The sequence below is a fragment of the Syngnathus leptorhynchus genome, chromosome 14 (genome assembly GCF_054491065.1).
Source record: "Syngnathus leptorhynchus isolate UIUO chromosome 14, UIUO_Slep, whole genome shotgun sequence".
In the NCBI taxonomy this organism is placed as follows: domain Eukaryota; kingdom Metazoa; phylum Chordata; class Actinopteri; order Syngnathiformes; family Syngnathidae; genus Syngnathus; species Syngnathus leptorhynchus.
In genome coordinates, this window is record NC_141208.1 from 5,757,807 (window position 1) to 5,781,141 (window position 23,335).

Consider the following 23,335-nt stretch of genomic DNA (forward strand, 5'->3'; position numbering starts at 1 on the left):
GATGATCAGGATTTGTTTGAAACAGATGAAGAGGATTTTACGAAAACAATAAAATGATCATTTGGTCGGGAATTTTACGACACTTTGATTCCTACGTCGTGTCAATTATCCAGCCAGCCAATGAGCTCATTGACGGACGACCAAGGCAGGTGGATGAACGCCGTAGCATTCCGTCATTTTACTTTGCGCAAAGTTACGTTAAACGTCGCTCACTGACGGTATTTTTGAGCAAAAGCTGTTATTATATCGTAAATTCGTGATATATACAGTTCAAAATATTGGTCTCGTTTAACAACGACAAGAAAAACAACAACCTTAGCCTACGGTTAATTAGCATTAGCAACACTCGGCCGTTATTCTACAGAAGAACGAAGATGGCGGAAGCTATAATGGCTATCGAGAAGGAAAAGGATGTTATTGAGGTTAGTAAAAATTTGTAAATGTTTGGTTTTATTCACATTTTTATAGCCATACCATGTAAGGAAGGCCCCTGATCTATTGAAGCTAACTACACCATTAAATACGTAGAATTTGGGCTAACTCCGCCATCTTGTGGCTTGTATTATTTGACTCGTTCCTTCCTCGTAATCAAACGTCTTCTGCAAACTTTTAAGTGGGCTGGATTATTTCCAAATGACGTCGATACCAAGGAGGGGTCCCTTGTCTTCTTCAAGAGGATGCTGGCTGTGTCTGTGTCAACCATCACCTACCTCAGAGGCATTTTACCTGAAAATGCCTACTGTACCAGATACTTGGAAGGTGACCACCAACTTTTACTTTGGGCATATCAGTAAATTTTCAGATGAAATTGAAATGTGATGGATGATGAACTACACTCTAATCAACTTGTTTCTATGTTCAACAGATGTGTGCTTCAAGATTTTGCGAAAGGACAGCAGCATCCCTAAAGCCAGAAATGTTGTCAAATGGTGCTCACAATATTTCCAACTTTTCAATGCAGAAGACACCACAGATTTGATGATTTCTTTTCATGACAATGCATCTCGTGAACCGACACAGCAAATTGTTTTTAGATTATTTCGTGGTAATGTGAGCACACGTTTTATAGAAAAGAATATGGCAGAGAATCAAGCAAAAACACAGAATTCATGACGATACAAATAGTGAAAACTTGGTCTGTTTAAAGCTGGTACACCACAGCAACCTGGTTGTGTATCGCTGCTCCAGTCTGCTGGGAACATTTTTAGTCATGTTTTCACAGCTTCAGTGATACTTTTTTTTTTTTTTTTTTGTCCAGGCTGTTTGGCTGTTTTGATGCACTGGAGAAACAATATGTAAGTATATTACATATTTAACTTTTTAAATAAAATCTATCTTGCTTGATTTTTTTTCTTCTGTTGTCCTCTCAACAGCTTGAGGTGGTATTCATTGGGGTAAGTAATTCAGTTAAGTGAAGGCGGAAAGTACATCTTAAGAACGAAACAGCTGCCGCTGACCTGAGCTTTGTTGTGCCGTCAAGGTATACACCGATCCCAAAGAACCAAATGTAAGTTCTCTCAGTACTGAAATATTGATTTCAAACTTGTCAAGGATAGCTTGGAATTGGAAAAAAAATTAAATCTGTTTTTTAGTGCATCATTGAGTCCTACAGTTTCAAGTTCAAGTACAGAGAGCCAGGTCCAGAAATGGATGTACTGAGGTCTGGAAGGACATTTTGTTGTTTTTGCCAGCATTGTTGAAATTTGAGCGAGTTGGCCGTGATATAAGCATTGTGGAATCACAGGACCAATGGTGTCAAATTGAAGGTGACATTGGAAGACACCAAGAGAGCCACCGTGGTACTTATCAGGCAGCTCTCCCTGCTCATGCAGAACCTCAACGTCCTTCCTGATCACATCCACCTGAGCATGAAGCTCTACTACTACGACAACGGTGAGCTGTCGCAAACGTTCCGGACGAACCAAACGCGTATCACGCGTTTCTACCTCAAACGTCCCATGCTCTTGTCCAAGTCACACCGGCATACTACGAGCCGCCCGGCTTCAAGGAGGGTACGTGCGACAGCCTGTGGTTCGAAGGCACGGCCGTGCACTTCGAAGTGGGCGATGTCCAGACGGCCTTGCACGCCTTTCACGTGCGAGTTTCCGCTGACGAAAGTCGGCTAGAGAATCTTGGAGACAGAAAGGAGCCGATCGATACCGAGCCGACCAATGCCTCCGGGAATGAAAACATCGAGGTAGCACATCATCGGTATGACTCACTTCGAGAAAAATATGCAACGTGTAATTAATTAATACCGCGCTTTAAAACATATTTATAAACTCAGATGCACACGCTTTGAGTTGCGATCGTGACCCGCCGACTCCATCTTTGATCGCAGGGCCCCGAGGAGATCATGTGCATCGACGATGAGAAGCCCTCCGAATATGGTAAGTTGATCTGCTGGCGTCATTCGACAAGTGACATCTATCAAAAGCCGCTCACTCCAAACTCATACAGAATTGGCGCCGTTCAAAGATCCCGAAATCAAGGTATGCCACATTCCGAGCATGCTCGCACAAAGCACTGCCAGGATGCCTTCTTTGACTCTGTGTCCATTTTAGAGAAAGGCAGCAGGCAAACAAGAGACAAGAATGAAAAGAAGAGATGAAATGTCATCTTTAGCAGAAGGTCCATCAGCACAGTTGTTACTAATGTCTGATTCCTCATTTGTCTTCTTAGAAGACTGAACATTGCAAGCGAGTATTTCATTTCAAGCCGTTTCCTCGTTCTTTTTACTCACTTGCCACCAGGCCGCCCGTGTGTAGTGGGAGTGGTGCAAATTGTTGTGGGACATTTTCAGTTAGCGTTCAATAAATTGTTTCTAAGCAGCAATACGCATTGGCTTTTCTTGTGTTTAAAATCATCAAAGCCGATATGCAGGAAAGGCACAGTGCAAACTATGGGAACAAATTAACATTGGGATGAGAAAAAAATCTAATCTTAATGTCAAACAGCGACCAGCAGATGGGCCGTTTTGCTTTTCAGCTACTTCCATTTAGCTCTCGGTCGGCACTTCCTAGAAGAGACTGTCGACATCTCCCATCTCCACAAACACCGTCTTCAGCTGTGAGTAATGTTCGATTGTCACCTGGCCATTCTCCCGCCCTATGCCTGGTCAACAGAGGCAAAACTTAACTGCCAATACCTGCCAACTGCCAAGACCTAAACTTGGCCATACGTGGTAATACCTGACATTTTGAAGCCTCCAAATGGAACCTCCACAGGAGTGATGTTATAGTTGTTGATGAAGCAGGAACCGGCCTTGAGGTGTTCAACCACACGGTGGGCACGCTTCACATCCCTGAACAAACCAGTCAAAAGATTAAAATATATATATATATATATATATATATATATATATATATATATATATATATATATACTAAAAAGTATGTGTACTTGACTTGTGCTGGACTAAACTTGATCTCTTTTTATCTTTTGAAATTTGAGCAGTTTACTCAATGGCGATGAAGTCTATCTACTCTGTCAGCCATTTTCCCTGCACTTGATCCCAACCTGGTGAAAAGTCCCGCAGCTAATCCCATGGTGGTGTCATTGGCTCGCCGCAGCGCCTCCTCTTCTGTGTCGAAGGACAACACGGACATGACGGGACCGAAGATTTCTTCTCTGACACAGGTCATGTCATCTCTGCAATTGGCTAGAGGGAAAAATACACAGATGAGAATGCGGACAGAACCCAACGAGCAATAATACGTCGTCTCTAGTGAGTACCGAGTACGCATGGCGTCATGTAGTATCCCTCTCTAAGTTTCGGGTCTGAAGGGACAAAAGGTTCCCCCCCGCACAATACGGTGGCCCCCTACAAAGATGTTCAGTTGAACCCACAGCACAACAAAGGTTAAAGGTTAAACTGACATCAATAAATTTGAGCCCGTACCTCCTTCCTCGCCTGATCCACATAGGCGAGCACTTTGTCTAGATGTGTCCGGCTGACTAAAGCTCCCATTTTGGTATTCTCTAATAACGGGTCACCAATCTCAATGGCCTGGGTTCTCTTCACAACTCGATCCACAAAATCCTCCAGAATCGGCTTTTGGACAAAAACCCGCGTGCCGTTGCTACAAACCTGTGAGATCAGGAAACAAACACAAACTGACAGGAGGTTACATATTTAGTGATGTGGCTTGAAGAAAAGCACTTTGTACCTGGCCTTGAGAAAGGAAGTTTGCCATGAGGGCGCCCCGCACTGCGTTCTCCATGTCACTGTCCTCAAATATGAGCAGGGGGGATTTGCCGCCAAGCTCTAACGTCACCGGTTTGACCCCTTTGGATGCCATTTCCATAATCTGCCATAATAACCATTGTTTTTTTTACATTTTCTTTGCAACTCCTCTCAATTTCCAACATTTTGTTTCTATCCTCGAGGAACTGAACCACACTCTGTACTCACTTTCTGTCCAGTTGACACACTCCCGGTGAAGGACACCTTTGCTACATCGGGGTGGTGGCAGAGTAAGCTACCGGTCTCCTGCCCCCCCTGCACCACATTGAAGAGTCCCTCTGGAGCTCCTACTTCGGCAAATATCTCCGCCAACATCACCGCCGTCACAGGCGTGACTGGTGATGGCTTGAACACCATGCTGTTTCCTGATTGGTGGACAAAGAAAATCTGCCTGACCTTGCTGCAGTGACATCTAGAGGGCAAATAAAGTTTTTTTGGGGGCATGTTTTGGATGAATCCCATACCACAAGCCAGCGCTGGGGCTGATTTCCAGGCAGCAATCTGGAAAGGGTAATTCCAAGCACCGATGCCAACGCATACACCCAAAGGCTCCCTGCGTGTGTAGGCAAAAGAGCCGCCTGCCAACTGCACATGCTGGCCTGGGGAAATTGAAAACAAAAACATCCTTTTCAAAGTTTCTATTCTATGATTAGCAATTGAAACATGTCATATTCTCAAGTGTTTCCACGTTGTTGTATGCTAACCCGCAAGAGTGCTGGACAGTCCCGCATAGTACTCGATACACAACCGGGCAGAGTCCACATCCAGACGGGCTTCTGTGATGGACTTCCCGTTGTTGACTACTTCCATTTCAGCAATCTCCTCTCGCCTTTTCTGTGATCAAACAAAATAAAAGGTCAAACACAGCCTAGAGAGCGGAACCAACCACAGCGGTGTACGAAAGTGCTATAAAAATAACAAAACACAAAATAAAACCTAACAAAGTGGCCTTAATGAGGAAGTATACTGTAGGTTGGACTGTCATCTGCAAAGCTGTGAAAGCAAACACCTGGCTTCCTTATTCTTGAGGTGGAACCCACAGGCAGAAAAAAACAACAAAAAGCAGCAGTGGCCCTAAAATTGAACCCTGTGGAACACCATAAATGACACTAGGGCACCAAGGCTAACAACAGAATACTATGATGATAGAAAGACAATTTATATTGTTCTTTTATCAATTCATCTGTAATTTGAAGATGTCCAGACTACAGTAAAGGTAAGGAACAAAAATGAAACACACCTCAATGGTGTGTGCCGCTTCTATCATCACCCTTGCTCTCTCCATTCCAGACATTTTACTCCAAGGACCAAAAGCTGACTTGGCTGCTTCTACAGCTTGGTCGACCTCTGAGGAACCACATGGCTCCAACGTGCATAGGACGCGCCCTGCAGAATAAAGTAAGTTGAACACAAAAGTTCAATTGTCTGTGGAGATTCTCACTCGGTCATGCATGGTAAGAGAGAATTTTCTTGTTTGTGAAGACTCAACAAACAAGAAAAGTCAGGTCACCTTTGTAGATAAAGTTCAATTCGGAGGTCAGTGCAACTCATCTCAATTTTATAATCAGAAAAGACAACCTCTGATGAACAACACACACACACACACATGACATTATTTCACGCCGTGGTTCAATAACTTGATCGGTCGTCTCGCACTCTGGATGGATCTTGACCGTGTTTTTTGTTTTTTTTTTAGACTACATTTGCACTCGTTTCTAGTGACACCACAGCATTTGATCAGATTTAAATTTGGACTTTGACTGCGTCATTGCGACACATTCACACCCGCCCTCTCTTTTTTTTCAGCCATTCTGTTGTAGATTTGCTAGTGGTGGGATCACTGCCCTTTTCTATGACCCAATTATGACTCAGCTTTTTTTGTCAGACTGACTCACATTTGAATCAAGTCTATTTTGGTCTAGTGACAAGTTAATGGTTGACTCAACTCAAGGTGCTTAAGGTCCTACGGCTTGAAAGTGTTTTCACCGAGCTCGACAGTTTGTAGTTTTTCTAACATCTTTGTCATGACGTACCCAGTATTTTTCGGGGTTCTATTGTGCATGTGTTTTTGAAATATTTTCCAATCATCACAATGTTTTTCACTGCGGAACAATGAACTCCAAATTCTTTTAAAATGGGCTCAAAACACTTCCCAGATTTTGGACCGACATCAATGACAACTGTCTTTTCTCCTTAGTATTGATTTAATGAACACCAGATTGCTCACTGATCAGATAATAACCAAGTAGTAAACTTTTAATTAATATGGAATGCGTTGCTGGTCTTAATTTGCATGGGGTGATCAGCTCATATGGTGCAGGGAATGTTATTATTCATGTTAAAGGGAATATAAAAAGGCGGATGGATCTTTTTTGCTTGAATGTCATTACCTGTTGCTGGCTCGAAGACGTTCTCCCCATTGTTTCTTTCTTTGCTCGCCCTTCTTTTTCCAGCCCAGAAGTTCAACGGGGCAGTGATTTTCGCAGAGCCCGAGGAGAGGCTTCGTACCGCAGCCAACAAGGCAGTCGCCCGCGGGAGCACAGTGAGTCTCCGGAGCATATTTAGCTTGTTGGTTCCGTGGCTTTCTAATGCACCGACAATTGCAAAGCACACAATATTTTTTTACAGATTGACAGTGTCAACCGCAAAAGAAAAAAAAAAATCGGATTTTCACATATCACATTTCAACATGACACGCTGACATTAGTAGCACGTAGTATTGCAAAATAGACTAATTTGCACTTACTGTCATTTGTTAAAATATTTCGCTGTTTTGAGAAGAACTTACCACGACGCTAACATGAGGCTTAAAAAGAGTGCAGCTTTGTTCATTTTAGTTTACGTTAGTTTCTTCTGCAGCTTCAACATGGAGGCGGGACTAACGAAAAACGTCACTGGATGATTAGATATTATTTTCAACCGGAAATAAGATTAAAAAAAAAAAACAGTCGCGTGAAAATGTTTGATTTTGTGAGGCTTGAATACATTTAAAAGCAAAATGAACACATCTAAAATATTACCGATCAACTTTCACGAATGCATAAAGCAACGTGTAGCGATATGGGAGGAGCTCAGTGTGTGATCTTCCAGCCCAGAGCTCTCGGTAGCACATTGCAAGTATGGCCGGCGACACCGAAACACACCTCCGGGACCGGGGCGACCATACCGACGTAATACGACAACCGTTTCTCATCGGTGTCTCTGGGGGCACCGCCAGCGGAAAGGTTGGCATTGTAGCTAGCGACTTGGATGTCTTTATACAATTGTCACTTGTTCTTTTCCCCCCACGCGTTTCATGACGTGTGACATCTCGTGTGTCTACCGGCTGACCGCGTGGCTTCGGTGCTGCTTGATTGACAGCTGCATCATGTCTCGCCCACCGCATTGACCCAGTTTAACCCTAACCCGGAAAAAAATCATTTTTACTGATGTCAGTTTCCCTTTCTTTCTCTATTTTTTTTAAAATTTGAAATGGTCATCATCGTAGGTGGCAAACTACGATTTTACCTTAGCTTAGCTACCAGGCTAAATTCCATCACACGCTCGCTATGGAAGACAATAGCCAGTGCTAGCCTACTTCTTAGCCAGCCTCCTCTTTGTAAACAGTCCCAAGCTTCGATCAAACAAATGTGCATTAAACTGGAATAATACATAGTAAAATGGGCCTTTGCGTTTGTATATAGGAATAAAGGCGACTTCAAGACTACGGTGTTTAAAAAGAATAATGAATGACCCATATTCGACTGCAGCGTTTTAAAGATTTCCGACGGCTCTTTGTTCGATCAAAGGTGAACGCAGTGCCTTCTTATACCGAACCATCCATTTTGCAACATGTGCAAAATCAGCCTGCCATCAATCTCTCGTAACGAATAAAATCTCACGCAGCCAAGTAATGATAAGCACATTCGATTGATTGAGTTTTAAGTCAAATTACGTTTGATGAAAACTGAAATAGTTAATTCAATGCAAACCGATAGAAATTCGTACTGTGTTGAAACTTTGTCTAATCAAAGATTACATATCACCTAAAATAATTTCAGTGAAATGGCAATGCAAACCAAATGAGATAATTTTGTGGAAGAGTAGTCACTTTTTATTTTCAAAGTCAAAGTGTGCTTTATTGTCATTTTCTTCATGTTAAAACACACAAAGAGATGTGAACATTGAGAACATTGGCATCCGGCTGCCTATGGAATAACTACAATAAAGGACTGTAAAAAAAAAAAAAAGCTCTATGTTACCATTGAAAGTAAAATTATACAGCAATTACCACTTGTGATGAGGTTTTTGCTGGTAAGGTACATTTCATTCTCTTCACGTCTCGGTTGGTTGCTTACAAGTGACTTGTGCAGAACCACTGGCAAAACCAGTACGATTACATCGCTTCATTTCATCACTGTATATTTGAAATAGAAATTTCAAACGCACCACCTAGGAAACTGGTTGAGCAGATCCAGCCTGTGTCAAATTAAACAAATTTAGACACAAGCTTTTTAAAAAAACAAAATCAGTACACTACCTGCTCCAGGAGTGAAATATGCACTAATATTATTATTTCTATACAGGCTAATTCTTGCAGTCCGGTTCCAATGCAGTAACTACGTGGCTCGCATGATGTAATCCTTGCTTGTATCAAAGCAGCTCAGTGAATTGTTTTCGATTTGCGTGGATGGCATGATGTAATCTTAACCTGCTTGTATGAAAGCAGCGCTAGCATTGTTTTTAGATTCACATCAGAGATTCAGGATGCCAATAAGTGATCAATTGCCATCAAGTCTGCTGTGATAAGCGCCCAGATTGACCGTTCTCCCCCTAATATGGAGATGTAGGTCCTTGGGTTACACCTCCACATTCTAATGATGTCCTCTAAAATTTACTGGCATGCTTCGTTTTGATTGGGATTCAAGGAATGTTTTATTTATGGGGCTAATTGAAAATGTATGAATTTTATTATAAAAATTATAATGAAGAATTAAATCATGAATTGCCTGCCAATTAACATTTAAGAAAGCCTGACAGGAAATGTTTGACATTAGTGCGGCTCAATTTGATGAGCACAACAGCAACCCAGCCTCGGGCAGTCCGAACGCACTGTCAGCATTTACCGGGAGACGCGTTCAATTGTCCGGGTCAATGGGGACACTGCAGGGTAGGCAACAAGTGCAGGTTTATTCACAGGAATTACGCTGTTTTTGAAATGATTATTTGACCTAATTATTATTTTTTTTATTTCATCACAAAGCTATGCTTTCTTACTAAATCTGGTGCAAAAGAAAATTGATAGTGGTAGCAGAAAATTACTTGGTGTACACAATTTTTTGGGGGAGTTGTGGCACCAATTGCAGGTGCAAGTTACTTTTCTGTGACATTTATTTTTGCCTCGCTTTTTGCTCGTAGTCATCCGTATGCGGCAAGATAATGGAACTGCTGGGCCAAAACAAGATTGACCATCACCAGAGGCAGGTGGCCATCCTGAGCCAGGACAGCTTTTACAAGGTGCTGACCCCTGAGCAGCAAGCCAAGGCGCTCAAGGGCCAGTTCAACTTTGACCATCCAGGTACACAGAGTTTAGTTTCCTCGTCACATTGCCGCAGAAAATGAAATGCTTCGGTCAATCAAAGATAAAAATACGTGTGCCCAAGCACGAGCTCCATTTTAGGATTGTCTTTAGCGCACCGTAACCCTTCTTCCGGTTTCAAATGCCAGCTCGGCGATTGAAGCAAACAGCTGCCGGCTGAGGGTTAGCAAACGTGCCGCGGCAGCCCCCCCCCCCCCCCACCCTCCAGGGGGGAAAAAAAAAAAAAATTATGCCTCTAACTACATCTGAGAATGTATCCCTGTCCTTTTCTTGCTTGTAGATGCCTTTGACAATGAGCTGATCATGCAAACACTCGGGGAGATCCTGGAAGGGAAAACTGTCCAGATCCCAGTTTATGACTTTGTCACTCATTCCAGGTGAGCACACATAATCAAGGCGTGTTTCTTATCATTGCCAAGTGCCAAGTTTCTTATCGCGTCGGCTCACTTGGGAAACCTTTGTGCGCCTTTCAGGAAGGACGAGTTTGTCACAGTGTATCCGGCCGACGTGGTCCTCTTTGAGGGCATCCTAATGTTCTACTCTCAGGACATCCGAGACCTATTCCAGATGAAGCTGTTTGTTGACACGGACCCGGACACGCGGTTGTCTCGTAGAGGTGCGTGCTATTGGGTGAGGGGGGGGGGGGGGGCATCTATATTTGTGGAGTGGAGTGTGTTTTTTTCCGCCCCAACTATTCTGTTCGCTTTGCTAGTACCGCTGTTGAATGAGTAAACGTCATTGGCTGTGCGCTTCCATTGTCTGTCTTTTTTTTTTTTGTGTGTGCCTAAAATGGCTGCCACATTGAATTGGCGGCCATTTTAAGCTAGTGGTAAAAAAAAGTAAAAAGGAAACGCGGTAATTTGTCCACAATCCCATTGTCATTTTGTCTTTTCACCATGGCTGTTATTGCACAGCATTTATTTCTTTCCTTTTCCAGTTTTGAGAGACATCGGTGAGCGTGGGCGAGAGTTGGAACAAGTGCTGACGCAGTACATCACTTTTGTGAAACCGGCCTTTGAGGAGTTCTGCCTACCGGTACGTGAACTTGGCCAAGTCAACATGGCGGCAGCTGTGCAGATTCACAATTTGACACACTTCACGTTTTCTTTGCCTCAACTAGACGAAGAAATACGCCGATGTGATTATACCCCGCGGAGCAGATAACCTCGGTAAAGCTCCGATAGTCGCTTCTCCCGCTGGCTGAAGCGTAAGTGTTCTCCGCGAAGGGTTTTGGACCGCTCATCTTTTTCCCCCCCTTCTGTCCGCAGTGGCCATCAACTTGATAGTACAGCACATCCAAGACATTCTCAACGGCGGCCCAAACAAGCGGCACAACGGCTGCGCCAACGGCCACGGCCCCCCGCGGCAACGACGGACGTCCGAGTCCAGCAGTCGGCCGCATTGACCTCGCCGCACCTCTCTTCTCAAAGCGAAGAGGGGTGGCTGACGGGCCAGCGCTGTAAATACAAATAATAATAATAATAATAACAACGATGCCTTTTGGCGCCACTGTATTTAAGATGAGTGAAAGGAGAGAAGATTTGCATCAAGAATCAAAAAGGCCTTTTTATTATCATGACTACTCCTTGCTTTGAGTTCCATTCATGCTAATGGTTGAATTTTGCCATTCACGTTTATGGCGGGGAGAGTCAAGAAGAAGCGCTGAGGCTCATGAAGACCTTGGGCTTGTATGGACCCACATTTTTTTTCTTTTCTTGCAGGTTTAACTCTGGTTTCCATGTGTCCCCTGTGGCTTTATGAAAGTTCATGCTAATTATGAATAAAAGCAGGGAGAAGATTTTTTTATTTTAATTTCTGATAAAACTTGAACCTCCAATAGTCTGATAAATGTTTGTTTGGATGCGATCCTGATCAGGATGTGGGCTCCAAAATGAGGTAGAACAAACTCAGATTGCACTTTGTATTTGTATGACAATCTTAGTATTGTTTCTTTTCAGTGTTCCCCTTGTTTTGTGAAATGTGATGTGTAAAATCCACAACATTTTTTTACGTTGCTCTGTTACATTAGTTTGTTGCAGCAGAAACACTATATTAGCAAAAGCTGGGTTCATACCTCATCGATGGTGCCAAGATTCAGGGTGATAGCTTGCTATGGCATGGCTGTTACATAATTCGATTACTAGGAACAAGAATCGGAATAAGTTGTTGCAAAATAAAGTTTGGTGGGTTTTTTTTTTTTTTGCAAAATAGTATTGCAGACAGCATGCTCAGGTTACTAAAAGGATAATTGATGCAGCAGCAGCAATATCTCGTGGTTGCAAGCTACAGAAATCCACCACAATGCCTCCATGAAGTTGCCTCAGGTTAATATGCACATCAAGTATCAGTTGGACTTCAGACTACAATAAAACAATCAAATACTTCCCCCCCCCCCCCCCCTTTTTCGTATTCTCTACTATATTTATTTTTTATGATCCAATTTGCTGAATAATGCCATAGGTACCATATGGCTACTGGATAATACTTGAAAGACTTTTACATGGTGACGTCATCAATCATTTCATAACGGTCAATAAACTGAGCTGACCGAGTGTCTGTCGTGTCTTTTATTGGTGCGTTTCTCCCGTCCCATCAAACATAATACAAAGCATGAGTGAATGTGCTTTATGGCCTGTAGATGGCGATGTTTCCCATTATTGCATATGTAAAGAGTGGTTTCCTCAAATGTTTACAAACACGGTTAATTCTGGAATAAAAATGCATGGAGTTTCTCAACTTCTCAACAATCCTCAGCTTTCAAATGAGACCCACTGTGAAAAATTTAATTAGTTTTAAATGGCCAACAGTCATTTTTATTGCCATGATTGGCTTCACTTTGGACGAAATGAGAGAAATAGCGTCATTCATATGAGACGCGTTATTGATTATTTTTATTCAAACCCCGACACTAATAATCAAACTTTTACTTCAAGCCTTTAAGTCAAACTTCCATTCTAACATCACTCGCACTGAAGATAGAATAAAAACATTAGTCTGTCAAGAAAGGACAGATGACAAGACATTGTTTATTTCATTTTATTGATTGATTAATTTTACTATCAGCGACACAGTCCCCAAAGAATTGGAAGGGATATCATTTATTTACATGCGTTTCAACTGACATTCTTTCTAAAGACCCTCAACTAGGTTGCATCAATGTGGTCCACCTGCTTGATAAACAACTCTTATTGGCATGCTCCTATACAAATAGATAAATTAATTGAAATAATGCCCATTTGAGGATGCTACACAATATGCATACTATATGTCACTTTTTGGAGTGTGCAATTGAGGATGGAAGATCCAGTCAATGTTTGATTGGCGGCTCAATATCATGGCAGGAAATTATATCAGTGGGTGGAATTGAGGATGAGTGCATGAATGCACTAATTAGAATGTCGGCCACTGTCAGCTGGAAGGGGATACAGCCTTGTTGGGTGTCGAGACCACTTTAGGACTTCTTGAAGACCTGCTTGGAGACGATTCCTGCAGCTCTAAGCTCCTATGAACCAATAAAACACAAATTGAAGAGGCAATCACATACAATATTAGGTCAAACTAATAATAAAACTGCATTTACATTCTGCCATCGAATTGAAAGGTTATCAATTTGGCTTCTGTCTTGCAATGCCTTTTCTTTCCACAAGAGAGCGCTGTTGCTTTAAAATCAAACATCTCTTCAATGACGTCCGGATGGATGGCTGCTACCCGGAAACACCATTTTGGGCCGTTTTAGCAATTAAATGATTATTTTTACAGATTATTTTTTCACTTAAGATTTGGGCTCAGTAATATTAAATCTCATTAGTTGAGCTCGTGGTATTGGTCATTATTTCATGGACTTATTTTCACTTATTTAATGGATTCACAGTTGCACACTAATGAATTTTCTCCAGCTATTTGAAAATTATGTTCGGTTAATTTAACACGAACCTGTCCAAATGATTTAATAGTGCACAAAATTCGTTTTACAATAACTGACAAATAAACAGCGTGAAGCAAGCATCCTTTGTCTCTTAGTTGGAGAATGAGTGAGTCTTCATTTCCTCAAAAAGATGTCCTTGACTTGTGTTAAATGTCTTAAATTTGTAATCTGTAACCCATCTTCAGATAATGCTTCATTGGTTTGATGATGAACCTCTTTTAAATGAAGATATTTTCTGTTCAGCATATCTCAAGTGAAGTTACTCGGAGTTGGACGAGGAAAATGTGTGCTTATTCGGCTAGAGGCATTTAAAGTATCCAAATTATGCGATTGATATTCATGGCGAGAGCTGAATGTGTCCTTACCAGATGAAGCTCGTCTCCTTCCACCCAGTGGGTCCAACCTCTTCCTTCAATCTCTCCTTTCTGCACACACACCAGTTTATCTCCTTCCCAGGTGATGGTGGTCTTAGTGTATAAATCCAGATGAGAGATTTACGACATTAGTATATCTGGAGCGTAATCAATAATGAAGAGTACCTGTCGTTAACATACACATGTAAACACGCTGCCTGTCAACATTCCGACAAAATCAGCTCATAAATGATGCATGTGACCTTCGTGCTCAGCCTTTAAATAAGATTAGAGCTTATCTGTAATCAGCCTATCGAAAAACAAAAATGCTGTTTTTCTAGGATCCCTTTTAGCATTTAATGTCACAATTGGATTACATACAGTACAGTGAGATTTTTTTTTTTGTATTAATAAGACTTCCAACTTAATTTATGACACCTTTGATGGATTGTGGCTGTATGATTGCAGCGCTGCATATTGAATGCCTTCGGCCAAGGCCATTACACGATTAGAAGTGCAAAACGCCATTCAACTTAAAATTGTTAGAATAACATTTCAACCTCATTGTGTTGCCATGTAAATTTAATTTGCCCAGAGCCTTCGGAATCAGTCGTATTGTCCCATATTTTGTATTAGATTTCAAACTGGCCCACAATATTGTTATCATTTTGCTGTCCTCTGATTGGTTGGACATTCTAAAATGTAATAATCAGGAATTTTTGATGAAATTGACTATTAGTTTGTGATAATTCCGGGTTTCAGAATTCTTTTGTTCAGCATTTCAAATGATTATTTTCACATTGGATTTCTCATGACTCACCATACACTTTCTATCATCCACCCCGGACAGATCCTCCTCGAACTCTTTGCCCACATAGAAATCCATGTTGTAGTTTTTGAAGGTACTGAGGGTTTTGATGATAATGTGATCCCCCTCGTGGACGATGTCCTTGTCCGGCTTGAGCAAAGTGGCAATTTTTCTGATGGCAACATTCACATCTGCAAGCCAGAATCAAATACATTAATTGTTTGCAGCCAAATGAGTTTTATTTTGTGATCATCAAGTTACTATCTTCCCTACAAACTCACCAAGAGCCTTGAGATACTCCTCAAAGTTGTCATTGGAAATCATTTTCCAGTATCCGTTCAGGTCCACAGGCATTTTGTCAGCTTCTCCTTTACGGTCAGTTGTCAAGGTGGTTTTTGCAGCCGAAGTGCCAATCCCACAGTCACAATCTCCCATTTGAACCAAACTCTAAACCTAATCCGATTACTTGGCAGGTTTTCATTTTTCTTTACACCTCCCATTTCCCAGCTCATGTTAAAAATCACGCAACAGCTCACTCTGATTTATCCTCGGCTGGAACGACACAGTCCACATGATATACAATGCAACTGTGTGTGCTTTATTTCGCAGTGTGCTTACGTCGTCTATGTGGGATTAGGATAAATGAACTTCCTTCGGGTCCACATATATAACGCCACGTGGCGAGAGGCCTTGAGCACTGATTTATCCTCATAATGAGTTTCTTTCAGTAAAAATAGAAGATAGAGAAACTCGGTGCAATGCGGGCTTCTGTTGTGGCAGACTGAATGAAGGGTTATACAAGCGCAATCATCTGAGCTGACAAAAAAAAAAAAAAAAGAGACATGGAAACACAATAGGCTGGTTAAACCTTTTTTTTTTTTTTTTTTTAAACTCTGTTCAGTGCTGACCGCACCTAAAATATTCTTTTTGAAGTGAGTGCTTATCTGAATAAGTTTGAAAATGTTTTAGATTTTGTCCTCATGTATTATTCAACCCATGAGGAACCTGTCTCTATTTTATTAGAAATATGTGATATGTGGCCAGTGGTAGTTTTTTTTTTTTTGATGAGGACAAAACATATTTGAAGTCAGGGGCTAGTAAAATGTCATAATAATCGTCAGAAAATAAAACCAGCACCAGCCAGGTGACACTGTTTCCAAAAATAAATCTTTTGATTCCCAAACTTGCACCACCAAATAAGAAATTGAAATCATCATGTCCATGAAGCGCAATAGAGCAAAGGCTGGTGAAGATGTTTTCTGCATTTTGACAATATTTTGCACAAATATCTTGAAGTAGCCACCCATGAGTGAAAAGAAGCACTGAATGGTGATAGAATTCAAACTTCAAAGATGTCTGTGTTGAACTCACTCTTGTCAGTCATCCAGATTCTCTGCCCGCATGAAAGACCCCCACCACCAGCAGCACCATTCAGCAAAACAACTCGAGTGCTATTTTCCTGAGGCCAGATGCTTCAGTAGGAGGTATGAGCTGGTGCGTCATCAGCTGGTGGAAAAAAATCACTTAAGAGAAGCACCGATGTCGGGGAGACTTTCCCGGGCTTGTTTGGCGAGCGGCCTCAGATCCGTGCCCTCGTTTCTCCTCTCGCTGTCCTCGGTGTAGAGGCTGTGGCGCTCGATGTATTCAATGACAGAGTCTGGGATCAGGTATTTGACGCTCATTCCCCGTCTGAGAGAGCGCCGGACCTCTGTTGCGCTGATCTCGTTCCTCACCCAGTCTTTCACCTGCAACATGTTTTGGCATGAATGGTGGCTCTGACTTGATGTGACATCAAACTGCTAACATTTCATGTTTGGCAAATTTCTAAAGCGACAAAACCGTGGTAAGCAAGTCGTGGCAAAGGTTTAACGCAGAGAATATCTTCGCCACCAGAGGGCACTCTTTTACCATCATTAGGTTCAACATTGACTGACCTGGAAGATGTTTTGTCTGTGGCGCCAAAGTGGATCTAATTCGTGCACCGTCTGTTCACACTGCAGACCCCCACGACTGATACACACCAAGCCAAAGCGGCCCACCACCTCCTCCATGTGGTCCTCCCGCCACAAGCCAGGAATCCTAAAGTTTTCCAAGAAATCAGCTCCACACAGAAGCTTGAGCTGAGGAGCCATGCCTGAAGGGAAGAAGAGGTGGAAAGTGAGGAGCTAAATTAATTGGAGCTGCATCCTTCAGAGGCTCCATTTGATGGGGAAAGTGAGAAGGCTATCATTTGAAGAATCCTTCAAATGCAGCCCACAGATGTGTCTTTGTTTTCATGACTGGAGCAAATACATGTTGTGCAACAATGCGAAGCAAAAACGTGCTCGTGAACAGTCTTAGAAGCAGCGTCTTAAAACGATCCTTAATACTCTGAAGCCAGCGGTGCGATTTCGCTTACGCACGTGTTCTAACACATTGCTGGATACAAATCCGTCACGCTGATTCGAAGCTTGTAAAAGCGCAGAACATGCAAAAGAAAATGCTTTTGTACATTCAAACAATGCAAATGTAGCATTTGGGTAGCTCGGCACGGGGGGGGGGGGGGGGGAGTTAAACATTTATTTATTTAACTGTCAATCCAGATTAAAAAAAAAATTGTTGGGTGCTGAGTTCTTACTTTGTGAGTGACTGCTGGAGTCTTCATGAATCTTTTGTTCAAACTCGTTTAGAATACGACTGTGATACCTGTTAGGAAAAAGGTGGGGAGGTTATTTAACTTGAAGTGAGATTTAAACCATTGGTTGTTTGAGGACTTATTATTCAGATAGTGAATGACGCTTAATGAGATAGAATTTAATCAGTATGTGTGACGCGGGGGGGGGATAACTCAGAAAAACCCCCACTCGTGCCTCTGTTAAGCTTCTTAAAGCAGTTCCATTCCAAGGGTTGGTTCGTGAAACGAGGTGTGGTGCTCAGAGCCTGGAAACAACGGGCTGCTTTATGTCATGATCAGCCCCCACGTTGCACAAACGGGGGATCAGAAACAACAATGTGAAGGGGAGGAGTAACACTCCAAGAGATTTGTGTGAAATCTTGAGAAAAGGGCAAAGACGATGGGGGGAAAAAAAAGATGAGAGTGGTTGAATGAAGCAATCTGAGGGGGGGATTTTAAACGAAGCTTAACCTTAACTCTCACCTCATGGTGACCACCGTTTCCGTCCAGTCAGCCTGCTGGCTCTCCCATTCGTCGACTTTGATCCAGTTTGAGCTCTGGAGCGCCAGCTTTGCCATGGCAATTCTGTGCTTTGCCAGCACCAAGCCTTGCTTTCCATAGTTGTCACTCACAGGAGAAACGATGCCACCCACCACATGGTACTGGCCTGGGGGGGGAGAGAGAGAAAATGAATACACTTTTTCTAGGTCAGGGGAAAAAAAGGAATACATTTCATGCATAACGAACACTGTTTGTGAATGAATATAACATAACATTTGTAGTTGACTCAGTTTATTTTGATTTTTGTCTACTTGTGTTATAATTTGTTTCTCACAGATGAGAAACGGTGCGATCCAAAATAAAAGTGTCAGTCTACCTTTAACACACAAGCAGCAAAGACAAAACGTAACCACTTAATAGTCAAATTTCCGTAATTGAAATTGAACCTGTGCTGTGCATGTGGTCTCTGGCAAGCTCAAACAGCCTCATGTGCTGGTTGGTGATAGGATTGAAGGATCCGCAGGCTAACAAGACAAGCGGAACACGCTGGATGGGCATTTTGGTTAAAGTCTTTCTCAAGATGGCAAAAGGACCTGAAAAGAGGCAGAAATAGCATCAAATGAATGGCCATGTAAACAACAATGCTTTTGTGTCTATGATATCATAGTGAACACATGTGTCTCAAACTTCAGCGCTGCATTACCTGGGCTGACCTTGCTATGAGGCCTTCATGTTTCCATAGTTTCAAGCATCTTATAAAACTTCAAACTTTTCTTCCATCTGATTATTCCAGTTTTAATCTTAATTCACTCTCATTGATCAAAATTCTTATCCTATCATTGTTGTTTGGAGCACTTTTTTCGTGCAATGGGCTATTTTCTCTTATTATTAACCGCGCAGAAATATTTGAAATATTTCATCTCACATATTAATGGAGAGTAAGTGAAATAAGTTAGAGTCTAACTTGTTAAGAGATTTCAAAACCAGCAATTCATCACCAACAGGATAGATATACTGAGAGGGGGAAAACGTACCTTGACTGTAGTTTTTTCTTTGTGAAAAGGTTTTACAGTAAAGCCTCATGTTTATTTTGAGGACGTCTCTTACGAGGGAGTAGCTGTAGCTTCAACATAAACTGCCTTGGAGGCGTCCATCTTGCTTTTCCGTATCGCTGAGAATGCGGATGTGACGTCACAGCGATTGCGACTAAATCTAATTTTATTTTATTTAAACAAAACTAAATAGAAACACGTAAAACTAAAAAAAATACACGTATGCATCCAAATACTAGAATTAGCAATTAGTGTGTTATATCTTGACGTGGTGTTTTTTTTTTAATGTTTTGTGTCGCACTGTTTTAAAACGGCGTAAGTGCGACACCTCGCGGACAGATAGTCCTAATGGAGCTGTCCATGGTACTTATCCAATTTGAATTGCAGCAAAATAATAGCCGATTGGCCTGCACAATGCAAGAATGAAATTAATGAAAACATTTAATTTCAGTTAATATGTTGATTACAGATTAGTAGCAACCACCAGAACTCATCTATTCATTTTTACACTTTATACCAGGATTTAAAAACATGCGCCAATTAAAGTAAAATATGTTTTATTTTAATGAGAGGGTGAAATCTTTAGCATATCCCACTTCTTATTTCCCTTTGGGATGATTAGGTATAAGAAGTAACGGAACACTTCATGATGACTCTGCCCTTGACTGCTTTAAACCAGCTGAGCCCGTTCAGGGAAACAATAATAAAGGAAAATATGACGGCGTGCACACTTTGTGTTTCGCATGTGTGTTTGTGTTGTTATCCTCTGACTCTCTTGAGGGCAGCCACTAGCTGTAATCCCCGGAGCGCACACACAAACACCCGAGAGCATAAGAAAAGGAAAGAATAATTGGACAACATCTGGCGTGAAAGCCGAAAGACCAATTTTTGACAGCGTAACACTGCCGTTCTAATTCTTTTCAGGAAGATGTAGTTAGAACACATCAAATGGTGCCAACTAATCTTTCTGAATATAATAAATCTCCATCCCTCAAATCGAAATGTTATTATTAAAGATTATATTATTATTACGATTAAATTCCAAAAGCTGTTTTGCCAATTTGAGTCATCGTCTTTATTATACAGTTGATATTGGTCACTACTGAATTGTTTCAATGTTTTTTTTTGTTGCCAAAAAATGACATTATTATTATTATATTCTGGGACATACACTTGCTTATCTAAATATTATTATTAAACATTATATTATGATATTTCAGAAGCTGTTTTGCCAATTTGAGTCATCGTCTTTATGATATTGGTAACTGCTGAATAGTTTCAGTGTTTTGTTTTTTGCTACAAAATGACATTATTATTATTACTATTATTATTATTATTATTATGCTACTGTTTTATTTTGAAATAGAATCAAAGGAAATCATATTTCACCAACACTATTGGTCGCTTTCTCTCTCCGAGTTATCAGTGAGCGTCTCTACACGCCCAGGATGAGACTGAGCAGCCAGTGGGGAAAGAAGCACAGCTCTGCACACAACCCGCCGGCGCACCAAGGAGGAGAAGACGCGGAGGCATCAGCCGTATCAACCACCCACCATGGCCAAAGTCGCCGTGTCTCTTTTGCTCCCTTGGCTCATATGTGCTCTTTGCTGCGCTGTCTGTGGAAAAGGTAGGAAGTGCGAAAATAATATTGCAAACTCTGCTTTATTTGACTACTTCTATGATCTCATGTGAAGTGCGCGTGTGTTCTTTACTGGAGCAGACGTCACTATTAACGACATGGCATCAACTCATATTTGCCAGGAAGGAACAGCTCAGTTGGGAAATCGCTTTCCTTGGCAAAAAAAAAAAAACTTCTCCACTTTTTTTTAAATAACTTTTTTTAAACATCAAGTATTACCCTCCATACCAAAACTAATTTTCCTCACCACTGTCTTGATACAGTAACATAGTAGGACTAAGTGCTCATCAAATATGAGCCAAAGTTGGATTACTAAAAAGTATATGTCGTATCATTGTAAGTTACTGATATCTATAATGATGTAGTGGTATATCCGCTCGACTTTGGTGCAGGCAGCGTGGGTGAATGATTCTTTCTCTGTATGTGCCCGATAGTTGCTGGGAGACCAGTAGAGCAGGTCGTCAACCTTTTTTTCCCAATATCAGCTGCGAATAGGATCCAGCTCACAGCAAATCTTGTTCGGATAAGTAATAAAGAATTGGATAGATGGATGTATAATCACTACAAAACTAAAAAGGGCCCTCAAGTCAAAAAGGTCCCCCCATTAGCCCCATTAGCCCAATCATGACATGCTGATTAATATCTCACGATTGTTCAGATGTTTCTTTGGGTGAGCAGCACAACGTAGACTGATACATTGTAGTTTTTTTTTTTCAATTTGCATTTTAACATTTAGCCTAAAACAATCAAAATTGACTGTGGGGTCAAGTGTTCCAAATTGGCTGGTTGCCCAGCGATGCAAATAAAATCAGTACGAGTGTTAGTGATGCCTGCTGGGTAGTCGTGGTCAGGGCATTACATTCAATCACATCCTCTCTTGAACGCTACTGTCAATTTTTTCTCTTCTCTTTGTGACACACACACATGAGTACACACACATGTGGCACTGGCTGCTGTGCCCCTGAAAAGCGGGGACATTGTGTTAATTGGGTCTCTGGAGTAAAATTGTGGGGGCTGTTTGCATTTGCCAAGCCAAACACAATCATTATTTTCTTTGTTTATGAAAGACCTCAATATGGCTGATCGCCAGATAGATAACAAGCTGGGGTAGAACTCATTTTCTAGATAGACCACCCATCCGATTTTCAGACATTTCCTGAAAATAATGGCCTTTTTTTTTCTTCTTTTTCATTTGTTTTAGTTTTCATGAAAAAATGGGGAAAAAAAATGAACCAAATATTGATGATATTAATTTATTGTCAAGTTTATTAATGGTCTTGTTATATGTACCCCCACTAGTCTAAAAACAGCATTCTGGTTATTATTGCATTTATAAAAATGAATTAAGCAGCAAAATCGACACTTTCTTTCCCCATCACGTCACTCGCTGTCAACTGAAAATGACATCACAGTTGCCGACCAATTTTGGTCACGTGACGTTCGATATTTACCTGAGGCTTTAACCACTGCGATGTCATTTTGGCTGACAAATTGGTCGCCCTCTATACGCAGACTTATTTCTGACTGAACTAAAAATCGCTCTTCGGTTGCTGAAGACAGAGGGCAGCCATCTTGTGTTGCCGTTGTTACTGAAACGTGCATGTAGCACTTTTCCAAGACTTAATGGTTCAACCGCTGACATTTTTGCCGCAGAGACAAAAAATGTGTTGAAAAAAATGTTGAAAATAGACTTGGGCTACTATTTTATGAAGGCGCCGATATGCATCTGCACCTCTCAGATGTGTATATTTGTACGTGAAGGCCGCATGCCACATTATTCAGCCTGTTATGGATTGACCGTAATGGTTTTCACCCCTTGTGAGTCGGTAAATAAATACACTTTCCCAAAGAGGTGTTGCTGTAAACACAAATCATTTTCCCCTTTGGAAATGAAGATGTCAAGGCCACATTGTTCTGCATGCGTTCCGTATGAGCGTCGCTGCCACCGCCTTCGGCGACTCGACAAGCTCAGCGGAATGATGTTTACATGAGACAAAGACTTTCACAAGCAGGAGACCATGAATGCAAAAGGGGGGGGGGGGGGATTGCTGTACGCTGTGAAGAAAAGAATAAAGGGAAGGAAAGCAATTGAAACCAGATCAGATTTATGGGCATCTTTTCAACATAGTCGTCTCCTTGCTTTATCCCCGCTGGAACGTAAATCCAGACGGTGACACGGAACGTAGACGCATAACTCAGGTGCTTCTCTTCCGGACTGATCCGACAGGCTCTGCTTGGGAGTTGCTCTGCCCTACTTTGATGCTTTTTTTTGTTTTTTCTTTTTTACAGTCCTTCACTCCCTGAATGTCTTGTCTCATCCCTTTCACTTTGTTTCTCCCCTCCTCTCATCACTCTTTACTGATCTGCTCCGCTGAGCTGATGCCATTCAGAGGGCAAAATTGTCATTGAGAAAGAAAAAGTTTTGTCAGCCTCTCCGCGTTTTCCGGGCTTGGACGGCCTTCCTTTTGATTTCCAGACCTGCCGCTCACAAGGTCTTTTCTTCCACAGCCCCAGTTCAATTTCAAAGATTTATGGACTTAAGTGAGACGTATAAATGACAAGACGTGCCCCTCTCTGCCT

General features: G+C 41.7%; 6 protein-coding genes and 1 long non-coding RNA gene across 10 annotated transcripts in view; 4 read left to right on the top strand and 3 right to left on the bottom strand.

Moving 5' to 3' along the window:
* The first annotated feature begins 63 nt into the window (after positions 1-63).
* On the top strand, positions 64-2,835 carry zte38 (zebrafish testis-expressed 38). 2 transcript variants are annotated; one of them, XM_085929268.1, is made up of 12 exons: positions 64-422; positions 615-759; positions 866-929; positions 1,259-1,295; positions 1,374-1,394; positions 1,481-1,507; positions 1,593-1,660; positions 1,745-1,893; positions 1,974-2,211; positions 2,342-2,390; positions 2,461-2,492; positions 2,565-2,835. In XM_085929268.1, exons 1-12 carry the CDS (start codon positions 375-377, stop codon positions 2,596-2,598), a joined length of 912 nt encoding a protein of 303 aa, XP_085785394.1. In that variant the 5' UTR covers positions 64-374; the 3' UTR covers positions 2,599-2,835. The 2 variants fall into 2 exon arrangements, with proteins under 2 accessions (XP_085785394.1, XP_085785393.1); XM_085929267.1 differs by having other exon boundaries at positions 1,974-2,197.
* Positions 311-7,482, bottom strand: LOC147046216 (4-trimethylaminobutyraldehyde dehydrogenase B-like). Of its 3 annotated transcripts, none has more exons than XM_085929265.1 (12): positions 7,267-7,482; positions 6,637-6,831; positions 5,487-5,632; positions 4,951-5,080; positions 4,711-4,845; positions 4,415-4,611; positions 4,170-4,310; positions 3,902-4,090; positions 3,736-3,823; positions 3,520-3,661; positions 3,192-3,304; positions 311-3,114 (listed from the first exon to the last, which is right to left on the bottom strand). In XM_085929265.1, the coding sequence occupies exons 2-12, from the start codon at positions 6,803-6,805 to the stop codon at positions 3,020-3,022; spliced, it is 1,545 nt and encodes a 514-aa protein (XP_085785391.1). In that variant the 5' UTR covers positions 6,806-6,831; positions 7,267-7,482; the 3' UTR covers positions 311-3,019. The 3 variants fall into 3 exon arrangements, with proteins under 3 accessions (XP_085785391.1, XP_085785390.1, XP_085785392.1); XM_085929264.1 differs by having other exon boundaries at positions 7,035-7,482; XM_085929266.1 differs by lacking the exon at positions 7,267-7,482 and adding an exon at positions 6,993-7,041.
* On the top strand, positions 3,462-5,200 carry LOC147046217 (uncharacterized). Its single transcript, XR_015068123.1, has 2 exons — positions 3,462-3,727; positions 4,426-5,200. It is a non-coding gene; the product is annotated as an uncharacterized LOC147046217 (long non-coding RNA).
* On the top strand, positions 7,297-11,836 carry uck2b (uridine-cytidine kinase 2b). The gene is made up of 7 exons (XM_085929269.1): positions 7,297-7,470; positions 9,644-9,803; positions 10,105-10,201; positions 10,298-10,440; positions 10,762-10,859; positions 10,945-10,993; positions 11,093-11,836. The coding sequence occupies exons 1-7, from the start codon at positions 7,366-7,368 to the stop codon at positions 11,227-11,229; spliced, it is 789 nt and encodes a 262-aa protein (XP_085785395.1). The 5' UTR covers positions 7,297-7,365; the 3' UTR covers positions 11,230-11,836.
* A 1,018-nt stretch (positions 11,837-12,854) lies between these two features.
* LOC147046219 (retinol-binding protein 1-like) lies at positions 12,855-15,745 on the bottom strand. Its single transcript, XM_085930510.1, has 4 exons — positions 15,192-15,745; positions 14,923-15,101; positions 14,115-14,216; positions 12,855-13,326 (listed from the first exon to the last, which is right to left on the bottom strand). The coding sequence occupies exons 1-4, from the start codon at positions 15,343-15,345 to the stop codon at positions 13,276-13,278; spliced, it is 486 nt and encodes a 161-aa protein (XP_085786636.1). The 5' UTR covers positions 15,346-15,745; the 3' UTR covers positions 12,855-13,275.
* An 86-nt stretch (positions 15,746-15,831) lies between these two features.
* nmnat3 (nicotinamide nucleotide adenylyltransferase 3) lies at positions 15,832-19,245 on the bottom strand. Its single transcript, XM_085930509.1, has 6 exons — positions 19,099-19,245; positions 18,511-18,657; positions 18,047-18,230; positions 17,528-17,595; positions 16,845-17,044; positions 15,832-16,655 (listed from the first exon to the last, which is right to left on the bottom strand). The coding sequence occupies exons 1-6, from the start codon at positions 19,145-19,147 to the stop codon at positions 16,431-16,433; spliced, it is 873 nt and encodes a 290-aa protein (XP_085786635.1). The 5' UTR covers positions 19,148-19,245; the 3' UTR covers positions 15,832-16,430.
* A 1,395-nt stretch (positions 19,246-20,640) lies between these two features.
* Positions 20,641-23,335, top strand: part of clstn2a (calsyntenin 2a) — a 50,536-nt gene continuing 47,841 nt past the window's right edge. The window contains exon 1 of the mRNA XM_085929709.1: positions 20,641-20,743. Within this exon, the coding sequence (XP_085785835.1) occupies positions 20,671-20,743 (73 nt within the window). The 5' untranslated portion in view covers positions 20,641-20,670. The remainder of the gene's footprint in view (positions 20,744-23,335) is intronic.